General features: G+C 38.6%; 1 protein-coding gene across 2 annotated transcripts in view; it reads left to right on the top strand.

Moving 5' to 3' along the window:
• Positions 1 to 16335, top strand: part of MYH10 (myosin heavy chain 10) — a 106831-nt gene that overhangs the window by 83767 nt on the left and 6729 nt on the right. For both annotated transcript variants that reach the window (XM_067308261.1, XM_013953182.2), the window contains exons 23-35: positions 1161 to 1298; positions 1925 to 2048; positions 4286 to 4457; positions 5351 to 5563; positions 5668 to 5812; positions 7340 to 7546; positions 8602 to 8706; positions 11174 to 11326; positions 11662 to 11910; positions 12469 to 12681; positions 12815 to 13027; positions 14557 to 14718; positions 16160 to 16288. In XM_067308261.1, the coding sequence (XP_067164362.1) occupies positions 1161 to 1298; positions 1925 to 2048; positions 4286 to 4457; positions 5351 to 5563; positions 5668 to 5812; positions 7340 to 7546; positions 8602 to 8706; positions 11174 to 11326; positions 11662 to 11910; positions 12469 to 12681; positions 12815 to 13027; positions 14557 to 14718; positions 16160 to 16288 (2223 nt within the window). The remainder of the gene's footprint in view (positions 1 to 1160; positions 1299 to 1924; positions 2049 to 4285; positions 4458 to 5350; positions 5564 to 5667; positions 5813 to 7339; positions 7547 to 8601; positions 8707 to 11173; positions 11327 to 11661; positions 11911 to 12468; positions 12682 to 12814; positions 13028 to 14556; positions 14719 to 16159; positions 16289 to 16335) is intronic.

Genomic DNA, 16335 nt, shown 5'->3' on the forward strand with positions numbered 1-16335 from the left:
AGGATGAGGGAAGAAAAAAGCAGAAAAGTCGAAATGGCCTGTAGTGAGCTATAGCATATGTAGACAGAGGTTTGATGTCAGCAAGCGCTTCTGAGTAGGCAGGAACTGGAAATTATTGCATGTGGCTTACCTGTTTTCATGTAGAAACAGACTGATGGGATGAGCTCATTTCTGAGAGAGAAATGTTTCATTTTTGCTGAAATCCAGTGAGAATATAATGAAGATTATTTCTTCTCTGACTTTTATGAAACAGAAAGGAAACTTCATCTGCTCCAAGTTACTTGTTTTTGTGAAAATCAGAATTTAGATGTTTCATTTTGAATACATGGGCACCTTGAAAAATCCTTATTGTTTGAGGCAATACATGAGAACTTAAATGTCTTTCAAAATACATGAAGTACTTGAAGGAGAGGAAAAAAAACCCACACATCCCACAGTTTCTTGATGCCTTTTAATAAGTGTCTGTTAATAATGCATGGCTGAGAATCTTATTTAAGACTGCAAATGAACAGAAACAGAATGTGTTATTACTTTCCTACTAGTATCTAACTAGTTGTGTCAGCCTCTGAACCATTCCACCAGTAATACTGAGATCTATATTCATACTGAAATTGGGGGACTTGCTTCCTGTAGCAACTCTTCCTAGTTCATGGCATCTATGACATGCTTTGATCAAATATTGAAATATCTGCAACAGCAGACAGCAAAGCAACAGCTTCCTCCTTTGTCCGTGACACCAATGCTTTGACACCTGGTGCCCTGTTCAGATGCGGTACGCAAGGAAGCCCAATCTAATGTCACTGTGGTTAAGTACATTTGGGCCTTTTTTTCTCCCAGTGGTATTTTTATTTTATGTTCAAAATTAGGAAGATGAGAGGTTGTAGCAGAATGAGTATATGTTTCCTAGATGGCATGTTGTACAGGTTTGCCAAAGCTGAAATAGAGTATAAAAAATTCCATGTGTATCACATGGCTCTAAATTTCATTACCAGATCATTGATATTATAAATGAGTCTAATAAAGTGAAAGCAATTTTAGTGTCATTCAGGACAACTGCTTCTTCAAAATAATATCTTTTTTCCTTTTAATAAGCAGAAGAAAAAAAACTTAACAAGTGGGTAACATGAAAAAAGTACATATGCAACTATCTTTGTTCCTAGGACCTAGAAGAACAGCTTGATGAGGAGGAGGGAGCTCGGCAGAAGTTGCAGCTTGAAAAAGTGACAGCTGAAGCAAAGATCAAGAAGATGGAAGAAGAGATCCTACTGTTGGAGGACCAAAATTCCAAATTTTTGAAGGTGAGATCAGTATGTGTGGTGGAGATTCTGCTCATAAGGAATAGTAGTATCAAGTGACAGCTCTCAAAACTTTTAAGACTGGTGCTACCTTATCTTTAGAGTTTATAACTGAAGACTTCTGACTTCTGGAGTTTGTGAACACGTTGAAGCTGAGGCACTTAACTTGCTTAGAACTAACCTTTAAAAGGGAGGGTTTTGCCATGCATTCTGACTTCATGAGTCTTCCAAATTTAAGAGCTTGGGATGGTGTTTATCATAGCTACTCCTGTTCTTTGCAAACTATAAAGATGTTTTTAGGCTTAGATGGTAAGGAAATGTGACCTGATCTTCAAAAAGTGTGGAGCAAATACTGTCTGAAAATCAGGCCTCAATAAGTGGTTTTGGATTAAACACCCATGTGTTAAATTCCAAATCTCAGTCTCAGAAAACAAATGTTCATTTTCCTATACTATTCAAATGGATCCCTTACAATTCAAATAATCCCTTGATGGTGACTTGAAATAAAGTCTGTATTAATATGCTGTATGAGGCCTTTATATGGATTTCATATGTTTAGTTATTTATGTTGCTTAAAGACTCTGAATAGTATTTTAAATTTTACTCTTCCCCCTTTTTCTCCTAACTAGGAAAAAAAGCTGATGGAGGATCGAATTGCTGAATGCACTTCTCAGCTGGCTGAAGAAGAAGAAAAGGCCAAAAACTTGGCCAAACTCAAGAATAAGCAAGAAATGATGATCACTGATTTGGAAGGTTTGATCTTACTAAATTTGCCTATTAACAACTTGGAAATCGTGCTAGAAAGAAATGGATCACTAGTTACAATGAATGCAATATCTGTTCCAGTCTGACAGAGTACCCTAATACGTAGATACCTTAATAGTTATTATTCGTTGTTTATCTAGATTTTGTAAGAAACTTGCTTCACTTGCATGGCTTTGTTGCATCTGGTTGCTCCATCTTACTCTTCTCTAGCTTGTTAGTTTTTCAATTTTGAGAATCTAATTGACATACAGACACATTCAAAAAATCATGATGTTGCATAAATCCCTTAGTAACAAGGCAAAACGTCTGTCTCTTGTGGAAAGTTGCTACACTTTTCTGTTATAACACATTAGACTGGCATAATTCTGAAAGAATGTTATTAGCTATTTACTAGGCTTCTAAAATTTTTTGAATAAGCGAATCTGAATCATTTTACTCTTCTTAATGCTTTATCTAAAATAGTTCCATTTCTTTGGCCGTTTATTTCAGGCTGTTTTACTGTGTGGTGGCAGGCTAAATCAGCCCTATATAAAACCCTTCTTGATTTATTAAAAAAATTACTTATGGCTGTAAAATAGCTGTTGCACAGCACTAATAAATTGCCAAGGCAGAGTTGCACAAATGTAAGGCTAAGTTGCTCTCTGCACCCTAATTTGGAAATAGTTTTTCACCTACTATATTATGGCCAGTCTTGCTTCATATTTCAAAACTGACATGCTTATGGAAGAATACCAAAGTTTAATCTTCTTTGTTTTAATCTTCTATACCTTTTCTTTAAATGTCATATTCGGAGACCTTAAGATGGGCATAAGTAAACTTCACTAACTGGAAAATAATGCTTGAGTAGTTGTGTGCTTAAATCAGCATTAGTGTTTTTGAAGATATTTGACATGTTCGGTTATAGTGCCATATGCTGAGACCATGTGATGACCTTAGAAATGGAAATTAAAGCTTAAATATAAGGCATGCAATTTTTTTGGCTAGTAAAGCACAGTACAATCATATTTACTCTTGGAGATGGTTCAAGACGCCTTAAGCTCTCTCTCCTAGGGTCTTGGCACAGTTAGGCACTGAAATTTGAACAATAATCTAATTCAGTTTGCTATTAGCTTTCTCAATTGCAAGATAGGCTCTTACGACAATCTTCTAACTTAAACTACCCAGAAATGTAATGTAAAAACACAGAGAAAATTTGCTATTTTTTTGAGTGAGGAACTGTTTAGAGAAGAAAACCATTGTTAGCGTAGATTGCCTAGAAAATCCCAAATTGCCCTCAGTGGCTCTAAGAGGTGATTCTTGAGCATGTCCCTCTTTCTCCATATGGAAGAAGAGATCTTGATCGAATAGCAGGCCCAAAAAGGGCGTGGGAGAAATCTGTGCATAGATCACCCACAAAATATTGAATGACAAATCTGATATTTTACATTTATGCTGATGCACATAGAATTAGCATAGTGGTAATGCTATGCTAAGCACTACTGGTTTGGCAAAACCTTTCTGTGACTGTGCACCTGGCCATTAGCTAACTGCTAAACAATGCAATTAGTAACTATCTCAATCAGACAACAGTCAGATAAAGTAAATGTATTTTACTGCTATGGCACTGATATCTGGATGCTTTTCACATAAAGAAATACCTCAGGGCAGGAGTATCTCAGCTACAAAATTAAATTACTAGAAGCTATCAAGGTTGCAGTCTTCCTAAATCTCAGTGGGTTCTGAGTTCTGAAGTGGCACAGATACTCGGAAAAACATTTTATCCAAGTTTTTTTTTTTAAAGCTGTGTTATTTTCCAATAGACTTTGAGTCTAGCCTAGTCCTTCAAAAACTATGCAAACGATCATTTTTTCCAGTCCTTAGCTGATCTTAATTTCTGAATCCTGGTGTGTGATCATCTGGCACAGCAGCTCAAAAACAGCTTTTCTGTTTGATCCCATTCCTTATTTTCTACTAAGATGAGATTGTCTCTCTGTTACCTTACTTAAAACTGTTTTTCTCCAGGGTCTGCTACTTTTTCTTGACTTTCTGTCTAAACCATGTAGTTCTGCTTGGTTATTTCGTCTTTCCCAGCTGACTTTCCAGCTGCAGACTGGAGAAAGAATAGATGCAGTATAAATTAAACTTCCTACCCTTCTTCTACCCACCCCACTCCCCTGTCCCCAAATCTTCTGAGGATGATTAGAAAAGAAATCGCTTATAAATAAAATGTTTTGTTGCTTTCCTAGAGCGATTGAAAAAGGAAGAAAAGACCCGTCAAGAATTAGAAAAAGCTAAGAGGAAACTTGATGGTGAAACAACAGACCTACAGGACCAAATAGCTGAGCTACAAGCCCAGATTGAAGAACTGAAGATCCAGCTGGCCAAGAAAGAGGAAGAGCTGCAGGCTGCTCTTGCTAGGTCAGAGCATGATGGGGCTTATGACTGCATAAATGCAGTAGAAACTTTTCCCAGACTGAATTTCAGTTGGCTGCAGACATTATATTGATTAGAGTTGGTAATGTTAAAGTAAAAAAAAACCCAGCTACTTACATTACCCTGAAACTTCTGGTGTCTTCTGTCTTGGGAAATTGCTCCCTTCTTAGGGTAATCATATACTTAAAAGGTTTTGAAGCCAGTTAACACTTGTAATGGGGCATCTCTAGACATGCATGTGCTGTGAAGTAGACTTGGCCAAAAAGGAGTTCAGTGGTTTTTTTCAGTGTCCTTGCTCTGTAAAGCCACTAAAAAGAAGCTTCACCAGTGTGTAATGGTGTTTGGGCTCTGGAAGCTTTTTCACTCTCCAAAGTTCACCTTCAGAAGGGAAACATGTAACTGTCAGTCAGCCTTCTTACTGGTCAGAGTATTTGCAGTGATTGGGTAGGACATGCGTTTTCAAGCTTTGTGAAGTATTTTTGCTGTCACGTAATATAATACAAATCAAACACTTGCATTTTTCGAGTAATTTGTAATTTTGTGGGTAGAGAAAATTCTATGGACAGGCAGTGTGTGGGGGACAATATCTAATTAGATCTGCAAAATCAGAATACTTGAATGCAAACTTGAAAGTTTGATCATTCTAATAGTATATCTGTAGTACCTGAGGCCCTTTGCTAATAAGGGCTTAGTAGTGTGTGTGTTTTATCTGTGAAGTTTTAGGAACCCTGTTTTATTCTAGTAGGAAAGCTAATAGCTTTTTTTTCTGCAAGATATCACTTATGTACCTAATTTAAGTAACACTAGACTATTATGAGAATAGGGTTTGAAGCTATAAAATATAATTGTGTATTAATTGCTGTGTTTCTGCTTAATAGAGGTGATGAAGAAGCAGTTCAGAAAAACAATGCACTGAAAGTGATAAGAGAGTTGCAAGCTCAAATTGCAGAACTCCAGGAGGATCTTGAATCTGAGAAGGCATCACGCAACAAGGCAGAAAAACAGAAGAGAGATTTAAGTGAGGAGTTGGAGGCTTTAAAAACTGAACTGGAAGATACCTTGGATACTACTGCAGCACAGCAAGAGCTGAGGTACGGTCACTTGTCTTTGTAAGAAGTTGAAATCTGTTGAAATCCATCTTTAATTTACAAAAGGCTAAAATGTTGATTTTGATAACCCTTGATGCTTTCTCTAGGACAAAGCGTGAACAGGAGGTGGCTGAACTAAAGAAAGCAATTGAAGAAGAAACCAAGAACCATGAAGCACAGATCCAGGAAATCAGGCAGAGGCACGCTACTGCCCTGGAAGAGCTCTCTGAACAACTTGAACAGGCCAAAAGGGTAAGCAGGAAATGAATTACAGAAATATTTCCCTACTTCAGGGTTTTATGTGAAGTAATGAGACTGTTGTGGTCTTTTCCACTGACATGTGCATGCAGAGCTAAATTGCCCTCCTCTATGTATGCGTAACAATTGAGATTGACTCAAATACATCAAGCTGATTTGTCAAACCTATTGTAACTATTAGGCATTCTTGGCGACTGCCTGAAAAGTCTTCGTTAGACTTGGAAATGGTGCACCTAGAGATAAATCATGTAATGCTTTTATGTGAGCTCTTCAGCAGTCCACATGCTCATTTGGAGAAAAGCAGTTCTCATGGGTGAACTGCAGAATGCTTCCAAATAAGGTAATTATAATGTAGCACTTGAGAGAGAGCGAGAGCGGGGGGGGGAAAAAAAAAGTTAAGAGCAGGTAGTGTAAAAGTTTCTCCAGCCACTCTTAATTTCACGTTTGTACTATGAACTCCAGTGCTAGATATTTGTGGAACATGTTGCCAGTTTGGACAGCTGTATTCAGTTCTGTGATCACCACCACCAAAACAGGTAGGAGGAAGCACACCTGTGTTGTTATATCTAGGCAGTAATATTCCTTGTAGTGTAGCTTGAGCGTCTTGCTCAAAAACGGAATTATTCCATCACTCCTCCCAACCCCCACCCCCCAAAAAAATCTTTAGTTTGTGAAATGGTAGTCTTGGTCATTCCACATGCATTTGTGGATAGTTAAAATACTGTAGTAACATTTTTATGTTGCCTGTAGGGAATACTTTACAAACTTCCTTAAATTAAACTACTAAGTGAGAAATGTAGCAATTAAAGCTGGTGGAAAATTACAGTTTATTCACCTGAAGATCTTATGCATGTCTTTTGCTTCCTAGTTATTAAATACTCTCAGTAGGGGTATAAAAAGTCTGGAAAAGTACTCTGCAATCTTAAAGCTCCTGTTCATAATAAGATGATGTCAGTTTAGATGATATAGTAAGTAAGAATTGGACTTAATAATCAGCATAAGTGATGTTTACTTTTTTAAAAGTGTTTTTTCTTTTTTTTGGGGGGGGGGATGTGAGTGCAGTGGTTTAAAAAAAAAAAAAAAAAAAAAAAGCTTTGTTACGCACTTCCAAGCTGCTGTGCTTACTAAAATCAGGGCAGCTTTAGTTGATATCTTTCCTTTTATTTCTGTGAAATGAGCCATGCTGATCTGTTAATGGGCACATTCCTTCCTACTTACAGTGCTGCTCGAACAGTCATTTTACAGCACTGATGTTCCAGATCTTGTTCAAGTCATAGAATATCTTCTGGTGCTCACTGCTACCCGTGATGTCTGAAAGGGGATCTTGCATTAATTTATTGTGTAATGGAAAACACAATGTTTAAAGGAAATGTTTTAAACAATCCCTACTTGCAACTTCCCAAGCACTTGTTTTATGCTTGAACTTTAGAGCCTGATTGGCTGGAGTGAGTGTTTGCTAGCAGAAAACTTTATTGATACGTAATGAAGTATTGAATTTCTGTCCTTTTGTGTCTTTCCTAGTTCAAAGCAAACCTTGAAAAGAACAAGCAAGGTCTAGAGTCTGACAACAAGGAGTTAGCCTGTGAAGTGAAGGTATTGCAGCAGGTCAAAGCAGAGTCTGAACATAAGAGGAAGAAGCTTGATGCTCAGGTACAAGAGCTAACTGCTAAGGTCGCAGAAGGTGAAAGACTGAGGGTGGAGCTGGCAGAGAAAGCCAACAAGCTGCAGGTAAGGCTGTATGGACCTGTACTCTTCCAAAGTCCTAAACTCCTGAAAAATAGGCTTCAAACACATGCAGAAACAGCTGGGAAAAATGCTCTTCAAAGATTAGGTCTGCAGGAATTATGCCTGTCATGGACATGGGAGGCAACCTCAGTCATGTCTTCATGAGTACTTGAAGAATCTCAAACTGGTGGTATGCCTTGGAAGGAGGTAGTTCAAGAAATGCAGGATTAATGTCATGCCTGCCCAACTGTGTGAGAATTATAGTGGCTCCTAAGCGCATGGCTCCCTACCCTGGAGACCAAACAAGGCTGTTCACTGGAATTCTGGTTTTTGGCTTGCATATGGGATTGAGTAGATGTGGCTGAGCTCATTTGTCTATGTGAGCAAAATGCACTGATGATGGCCATTGATTTCCTTCGTGCTTCAAAGTTGGGAGCTTAATGGATGGGGCTAGCAAGCAAAGGCCACATTCTTCCAGGAAATGGAGCAAATGGGAGCCAGGACTGCCTTTCTAACCACAGCACCAAGTACTTTAAATCGACCTAAAGTACCTCAGAAAGAGAATGGCCCAATTCTTTTCAGAGGAAGCTTTCAGGCAGTCTCTTACATTATCCGCAAGTAGCACAGCCTAAAATAGCAAGAGCTGGCACCTGGCAGTAACCTTTTCTATTGCGGTGATGCTCCAAACCCAGCTGTCACCCTGATACTCCCCGAGTTGATGGGTACCATAAGATGGCCCTATAATTAAAAATAGCATTTAAGTATGAATGCAGATATTGTCATGCAGAGATTGAAATGACATGCTCTGCTAAATAGCGTGCCTGACTCCTGTGATGCTACACTGCTTAAATTGAAGATTGACGTTCAACTTGAAAATCTGTAGCCAAACTTTTATATTTTTAGCTTGTGGCATCTCTCTACTGGGAGCTATTGTTGCCTTAGTTGCCATGCCTGGAATTTGCTGAGGTTTTGTGCTCTGCACTTCCAGCCACCGATGGGATGTAAGCTCTGCCGTGAGTCAGCTGCATGGTGTTACCTTTAGACTGCTTGCTTTGCAGAACGAATTGGATAATGTCTCAAGTCTCCTGGAGGAAGCAGAGAAGAAAGGCATTAAGTTTGCCAAGGATGCAGCTAGTTTGGAATCTCAGCTTCAAGATACACAGGTGTGTGTGCGCAGTGGAGCTTGAACTTTGCACTGAAGCTTTGTTCCACATGGCAATGCTAACTGCAAACAGAAAGTACTTTTTTTTTTGTTCATGGTTTTGGAAGTCCCTTGGGTAGAAGTTGCACTTCCTATTGAAGTCTATTGAAATGTGCTGTATGATGACGGCTCAACTATATGTGGAGCCAGTTTATGGTTAGCTAAGCTTCACTACTTGATGGACTGTACACTCCCATTTCTCTTTTAATACTTATCTCCCTCTGAGACTAAGAAATAAGTCAAACTTTCCAAGTAGAATATTAATGTAAATAGGACCCTTGGGGTATAAGGAAGGCACAAGGGAGAATGATCTGTCTTTTACTGACAGTTTAAGTTCCCGAAACTACCAGTGTTTGTGTTTTCAGTTAAATAATGGCACTATACTCATGTATTCAGCACTTAAATATATACTTAATATATACTGTATAAAAATGCTAATGGTAACTGTTTGAATAATGTTAATGCTAATCACAATTAGAGCTAGAGGTCTTTGGAGAATAGGATGGAGCAGGAAGGGAGGGGAGGCCTAGTTGTTAGAGCTTTCATTAGTTTCCATTATGACAGAAGTTTCCACTGCCAAATCGCAGCTATCTTTAAATTGACCTTTATATTTATGCAATGCAGTAAAACTTGGAAACATGCTGCTGTTTCCTTATTTTGTTCCCAGGTGGCTTAAAACAGGTGTTCTATGCTTGTCTCAAAGAAGGAAAAAGCAAACTTTGAGCGTAGCTTCTGCTTTTCCCTTTAAGAAAAGGAAAAGTATGATCTGATAACTTGGTAGAACACACAGTGGCATGGGTTCCCTAATCAGAAATTTGTTTTGTAAGGTTGACCGTGCCCAAAATGAATGATCAGTGCTTTCTTGAAAAGCCAAATTACAGATGTTCTCATAACTGCATCACTTCAAAAATGCTGTGAGGAAAATTAATCAAACCCCCAAGCTGGTGTGGGATCAAGTACTTCTGGTTATATGTCCATTAGCATTTTTGTTCAAAACAGGAGTATCTGAAGCAACTCCAAGTCGTCCTTTGGCTCATGTTGGGAGCAGTCTCAAAGCATGTAACTTGGGCCTCCTTTGAATGAAGCCTAACTGAAGATGTGTTCCAGAGTGCATGCTCGATGTGCTTAAATTGCTAAGTGGTGTTCACCTGACAGACCCAAGCTAAAGCTAATTTAAAGTGAGAACTAGTGAAGCACGAAGTGTGGACATGGTGTCCTTTGCATCAGCTGCTGTGCTCTGTAGGTCAGCTTTTGATGGGCTGTACAACTTGCTAAGGAGCCATCGCCTCGGATCAAAAAATCACTTGAGATAAAATCTGGAAAGGAAAGAGCCGGTCAGTCTTCACTGTGGCAAAACTGAAAGGAATGTAGTCCCTTGTTACAGAACAATATCAAATATTAAGAGTCTAGAATGGTTCTGAAGAGAGATAAGAGAATCTGCAAATGTTTAAAATAAACCAGTACCACAAAAGGCTCAAGATTTAAAGAACAAGCAAGATGGTGTGTATTGTCTTCACCAGAATTTAAGCAAGAAATGATTTTTTTATTTTTTTTAATAGCTAAGAACATGCACTGTTGTCACTCCAATATATGTTCTTTTTGTGGGTTTAAAAAAAAGTTCCTTGTAGGTGAACTGCTTCCTTCCTCTTCATTGAGGAGGATCTTGCATTTCCCTCTGAAGTAGCTGGTACAACCCAAGAGTAGCTCCAAAACTCGATCAGCATTCTCTTATAGGTCCAGGCTAGCAATGTACATCAAGGCAGGCTAGGATTTCTTGTGTTCTCGCTGCTGACCCAGAGTCCTGTCATAGGCTTATTAGAATGCAACTGTCCCGTAAAACACAGCTGTCTGTGCCTGGATCATATTGGGGTGTTTTTCATTACTTAATGGATTTCCTAAATATCATAATCCCTGGTTCTGAATGATCCCTCTGGTTTTTAGCCTTCAGTGTAATTTCAGAATTATTCTTGGAGATGTTGGTATGTTTCTAGGAGAGGGAAGTAAGTGGAGTCTGACCATTTCTTACACTGGTAGCTGACAGTAGGTATATCTGCCCCTTCTTCAGATTTTGCTCTGGTCCTTAGAGAAACTGCAGTTTTGAAAACAATTTTCTAATTCTGTGTATGGCGCTCTCAGAGAAATAGCTTACCTACGCTGTAGAGAAATAAGCTATACCCTTGTAATAGATGCTTGGCTTGGTCAAGTCTGAAAAGAGAATACTTCTGCAAATAGACAAAAGTGGTGATCATTGTCTTCACATTGGCCATTGGTGTCAGAGTTTTAGATAGCTTTTTATTACGTTTCAAACCCATTTCTGCTATAGGCACCCAAGAGATGTCTGTGTAGAATAATGGAGGGTGGTAGTCCAAGGCCAAAGTTAACATACTGTCAACGAAACTGAACTTTGAATATGTCTGTTCGTGTAACAGGAGCTGCTTCAAGAAGAAACCCGCCAAAAACTCAATCTTAGCAGTAGGATTAGGCAGCTGGAAGAGGAGAAGAACAACCTTCAAGAGCAGCAGGAAGAGGAGGAGGAGGCCAGAAAGAACTTAGAGAAGCAAATGCTAGCCTTGCAGTCACAGGTAAGCTGTTGTAAATGGCAGGACTTCTATGAGGCCTACAAATTCAAGGTGAGATGAATTGGTACCAGGAACCTCTTGAAAAATTTCCTGTAATTGGCATGAAAACTGTACTGAATTGCTGAATAAAATTTCCTGTGTTCTTTCTCTGTAGCAGTAGTGATTAGTACAACTAATGGTAATGGACAGGACTTTCTACCCTTTAGTATGCTGCTAGCTCATGTTTGTATTGCCTTAGCTAGTAAGTGCCCATTTCTGGTTTTGTATTCTAGATGTGATGCCTTTGTTTCATTCTTCTCATGTACTAAGCAACTTTATTTTCTTTTGTAAAATTTCAGTTGGCTGATGCTAAGAAAAAGGTAGATGATGACTTGGGAACCATTGAAGGTTTGGAGGAAAATAAGAAGAAACTACTGAAGGATATGGAGTCTTTGAGCCAACGTCTAGAGGAGAAGGCAATGGCTTATGACAAACTGGAAAAGACAAAGAATCGCCTGCAGCAAGAGCTGGATGACTTGATGGTAGATCTAGACCATCAGCGCCAGATTGTTTCCAACTTGGAGAAAAAGCAGAAGAAGTTTGATCAGGTAGTCTAGTTTCCTGTTATCTTTCTGTGTTTTTTAAATGGCAGCTTTAGGTTATGTAGTAACTACTTTTGAAGTCTCATAAAAAGAAGGGCCTGACTGGAGTGCTCTGGCTACTGATAAATATGTTGTGAGCAGCTTGGCCTTCATTACGAGTAGTCGCTTAATATTTCAGTGAGCTAAATGCCAGCTTTATTTATCTTGTTAGATAAAGGAATAAACTCTTCCAATATAAGAAAGAAATAATATTGGAACAAAAACTTGCCTTAAAAAGCATTATCATAATCCCTCAAGATAGTCAGAGGGGATGTGAAGATTGAAAGATGAAAATAACACAACACCTATGTAATCAAGTAGCGGATTTCTTTCCTCATCTCATCTCAAAATAGCTGTAGCTGTTTTCTCACCAGGACTTTGATCAAGACTTGAAAGGCTAGGCTGAACTTCTGAAAGCCAATTAGGCTTAGAATATTAACTACTTCTTTGACTAAAACACCTTTGACAGGGAAGACTTGGTCATAGAACTCATGAGATATATTAATATATATTTTTTGTGTTCAGATGCTGGCAGAAGAGAAGAACATTTCTGCCAGATATGCAGAGGAGAGAGATCGTGCTGAGGCAGAAGCAAGGGAAAAGGAAACTAAAGCACTCTCTTTGGCTCGGGCTTTGGAAGAAGCACTGGAAGCTAAAGAAGAATTTGAGAGACAGAACAAACAGTTGCGTACAGATATGGAGGACTTAATGAGTTCTAAAGATGATGTGGGCAAAAATGTAAGTATTTTTCCACACCTTACTTGGTTACACAAAATGCTGTCTGCTGTCTTCATATAATGCCTTATTTTGGTTTTAGTAATTGTTGTTGAGACAACTGAAAGAGAATGTCTGATTAATGTTTGTGGTTTAGGTCCATGAGCTGGAGAAATCAAAACGAACTTTAGAGCAACAGGTTGAAGAGATGAGGACTCAGCTTGAGGAATTAGAAGATGAACTGCAGGCCACAGAAGATGCTAAGCTTCGTCTGGAGGTGAACATGCAAGCCATGAAAGCCCAGTTTGAGAGAGATCTACAAGCCAGAGATGAGCAGAATGAAGAGAAAAAGAGGATGCTGGTTAAACAAGTATGTCTAATGTACTGTACTTCACAGTGGGAAGGGCATGAAGCTCTTTTGCCAGAACTTTGTAGCTTTGGTAATAACTTGCTGCCAAAAATTAAAACTCTTTATTTGCTTGAAGCTTCCCAGCCTATAGAAACGATAAGCATTGATCTTTACAAACAGTAGAATATGTCTTGTTGAGTACTGGGCACTGTCAACTGTTGCTGTCAGGGAATCTACTCCTGCTAGTCCTCCAATTCAACTGTATTTCGGCCTCCTTTCAAAAAACACTCAGCGTGCAAGCAGAGATTCTGCTATCGTTGCATGGGCTTATTTTAAGGACAGTGGTATGTTATTTGGAACTCCAAGCCCATGCTGTTTGTTCCACAGGAACAAATCCATGGAAGTTGAGACAGACTGAAAGATTGCCAAATAAGTGAATTATTTCCTAAAAGAAAATTGTGGAAAAGACCCCAGATTTTCCAGATTCAAGAACTCTAGAAATAAAAAAAATGGATCCAAGAAGATTTAAGAGATGCCTTTAAAAACTTATGCTTTCAAGAGAAGACTTCAGTCTTTGACTTGACTTTGAGTCTGACTTTCGAGTTCCTTTAAGTCTTTTTTTACTCCATTTGTGTGCAGACTAAAAACCCTGAATGAGCATGTGCGTGTGTTTTGTTTGTTGGAAATGATTCTAAAGCTTTGAGGGGAAAAACACCAAATATTTCAAGATTTATCATGAGAAAACTGTAAAACTTTAAATATCAAGTATCACCTTTATAAAAACCTCTTGGACAAGAACACAAACAATGGACTTGGAAGGCTTTTCAAGTTCATTGCTAGGCAAAAGTGCAAGTTATTATCTTGCACTGGACAAGAACTCTTGACCTAACATGAAGAGGGAAGCTTGATTCAAACCAGAATACATTTTTGTCTCTTGTGTCATTTGCCTGTGTAACAATGGCATTTCTGGCTCCATTTTATTTTTGCATAAGTTTGGCTTAGGTTCATGTTGGTTGGCTGATTAGGTACTTTTATATACTTGCATTGTTTTTCAATTTTGTATCATTGGGCATAGAGTGCTAATAGCATAGATGTTTCTAAAAGAATTTCTTTGTTTTATCTTTAGAAATTGAGGTGATTCTACTATTTCATTTTTCTCTTAATGGTTCAATCAGAATTACTAATGTGTGTCCCAGAATAATACCTAAATATAGATAGATGCACTGGGCAAAAAGCTGATCACTAAGTAGTTGACCAGGTGAAATAGTTTTCAGAAAAGCTTCAGACACTGAGTTGTTATTATCTTTGTTTTCCCTTTTTTTTTTTTTTTTTTTTTTTTAGTTAATTCACACAGATCTCTGCTTCCCATTTGTAGGTTTGTTTTTACCATCTGCAATGTCTTCCCCCTAGCTTGCATTCTGTAGTCACTTCCAGTCAACTAATGTCAATTCTGCTCTGCAAAGGCCTTTGGAATTCACTGGCCATTTATTAGGATCTCTTGTTTGTTCCATTCCTGGAACTGAGCCAGTTAAATATCTTGATTTTTGCAGGTGCGAGAGCTGGAGGCAGAACTGGAAGATGAGCGTAAACAGAGGGCTCTTGCTGTGGCAGCCAAGAAGAAAATGGAAATGGATCTGAAAGACCTGGAAGGTCAGATAGAAGCTGCAAACAAGGCTCGAGATGAAGCAATCAAACAGCTACGTAAACTTCAGGTAAGCACAGCTAATGAACCAGACTGCTTTGTCTCATGGGGACAGTCTGTCAAGCTCGTTGCTTCTATTAAATACACTTGTAATTTGAAGGCAGGAAGGGTATCAGACTCAACTATGCTGCTATGTCATAGTGTATCTGGTCTGAACCATTCACCTGTTCAAATACCCTCTCATCCTTATATCAGTAAGGAGTTAATTTTCCCCCAAAATATTTCCAATCAATTGGCATCTTTTTCAGCACTTTGCATAATAATTGACTGAATATTGCTTTGAGCTGCATATTTTAAACTTACAGTTGTTTGTATCTTTGTACTGATTTAGCTTCAGCTCTTCCGAACTCTTTCTTCCTCAACTTGAAATTTTTAAGGTGTTTTTAGCCAAAAAAAAACTTCAGAGAAAAAGGAGGGATAAACTTCAGTTGCTTTTAAGAAGCTCCACCAAACCCCTTCTTTTTAGTTTGCTAAGCAATCCCAGTCCTTGTGTCAAGCATTTGTTTACCATTCCCGGAAAAATAGTCAACATTTGGCAGAGTTGCAGTTTTGCCTGAGATTTTCAGTGCTATCGCCTGCAGCTGCAGGAGTATGAGGCCATAACAAGACTATGTAAAGCATATGAGAAAGCAAATTACCTTTCTGTCCTGCCTTCTGTATTGCTTGGTGATCCTACATCAACTGAATGAAGACAGTTCTGGGACTGAGTCCAGACTCTGGGTGAGGAGGGAAGATGGATTAAAGCAAGAAATGTTGGTATCTCACAGTATCCCAATACTCTATTTCAAGAGGACAGGTCAGCTAGGCAGATCCGTACCTGAACATGGTCTCTGTATACCTTTATACAAGTGCCTAAAAGAAGTGGTCTCATGAGTGGTGGTATTCTAAAGATACAGGTACAACTCAAATGCGGTTTCTCTTCAATTTTCTGTGTTACTGTTCTAGTATCTTAAGTCAAACTCATGCAAATTAAGATCTTAGTCTGTAAAAACAGTGTGTCTTAAGCGAAAGATAAGTACCTGCTTCTAGATTATGTGTGTAAAATGGTGAATTGTTACTCCTACACAGAGAACAATTTCTTATACTGCGTACTTGTAAAATTTGTCAGTCAGTTTAAGTAAATGCCTTTTTTCCATGTCCAAGAGCATTATCTCTCCATGAGTTTGCTCGAATGTAATTGAGCAGCTGTACATAAGAGCTTTTTTGCTACAAAAAATAGACCAGGTAAATCAGATCAAACTCTATAATGTTGTATTTTTGGCCAGGAAGGAGTGATGGAGACATTAAAAAATGAAAGTAAGAACTGAAAATTAATTTAAGTGGAATGAAGCTGCTTTGGGCAAAGATCTTACCTCATAAGAGCCAAAAAGGGCTTCAGTGCTGCTGATGATAACTTGTGGTTGCCCTAATGCAGCATGGCTGTGTTTTTTGTCTTCCCCCACAACTTACAGGCTCAAATGAAAGATTACCAGCGGGAGCTGGAAGAAGCACGTGCATCCAGAGATGAGATTTTTGCACAGTCCAAAGAGAGTGAAAAGAAGCTCAAAGGTCTTGAAGCAGAAATTTTGCAGCTCCAAGAGGTGAGACTAAATCCAAGAAAATATTTCTCTTGCTAGAGTAAGGGCAA

The sequence above is a fragment of the Apteryx mantelli genome, chromosome 19, assembly GCF_036417845.1.
Source record: "Apteryx mantelli isolate bAptMan1 chromosome 19, bAptMan1.hap1, whole genome shotgun sequence".
NCBI lineage: Eukaryota > Metazoa > Chordata > Aves > Apterygiformes > Apterygidae > Apteryx > Apteryx mantelli.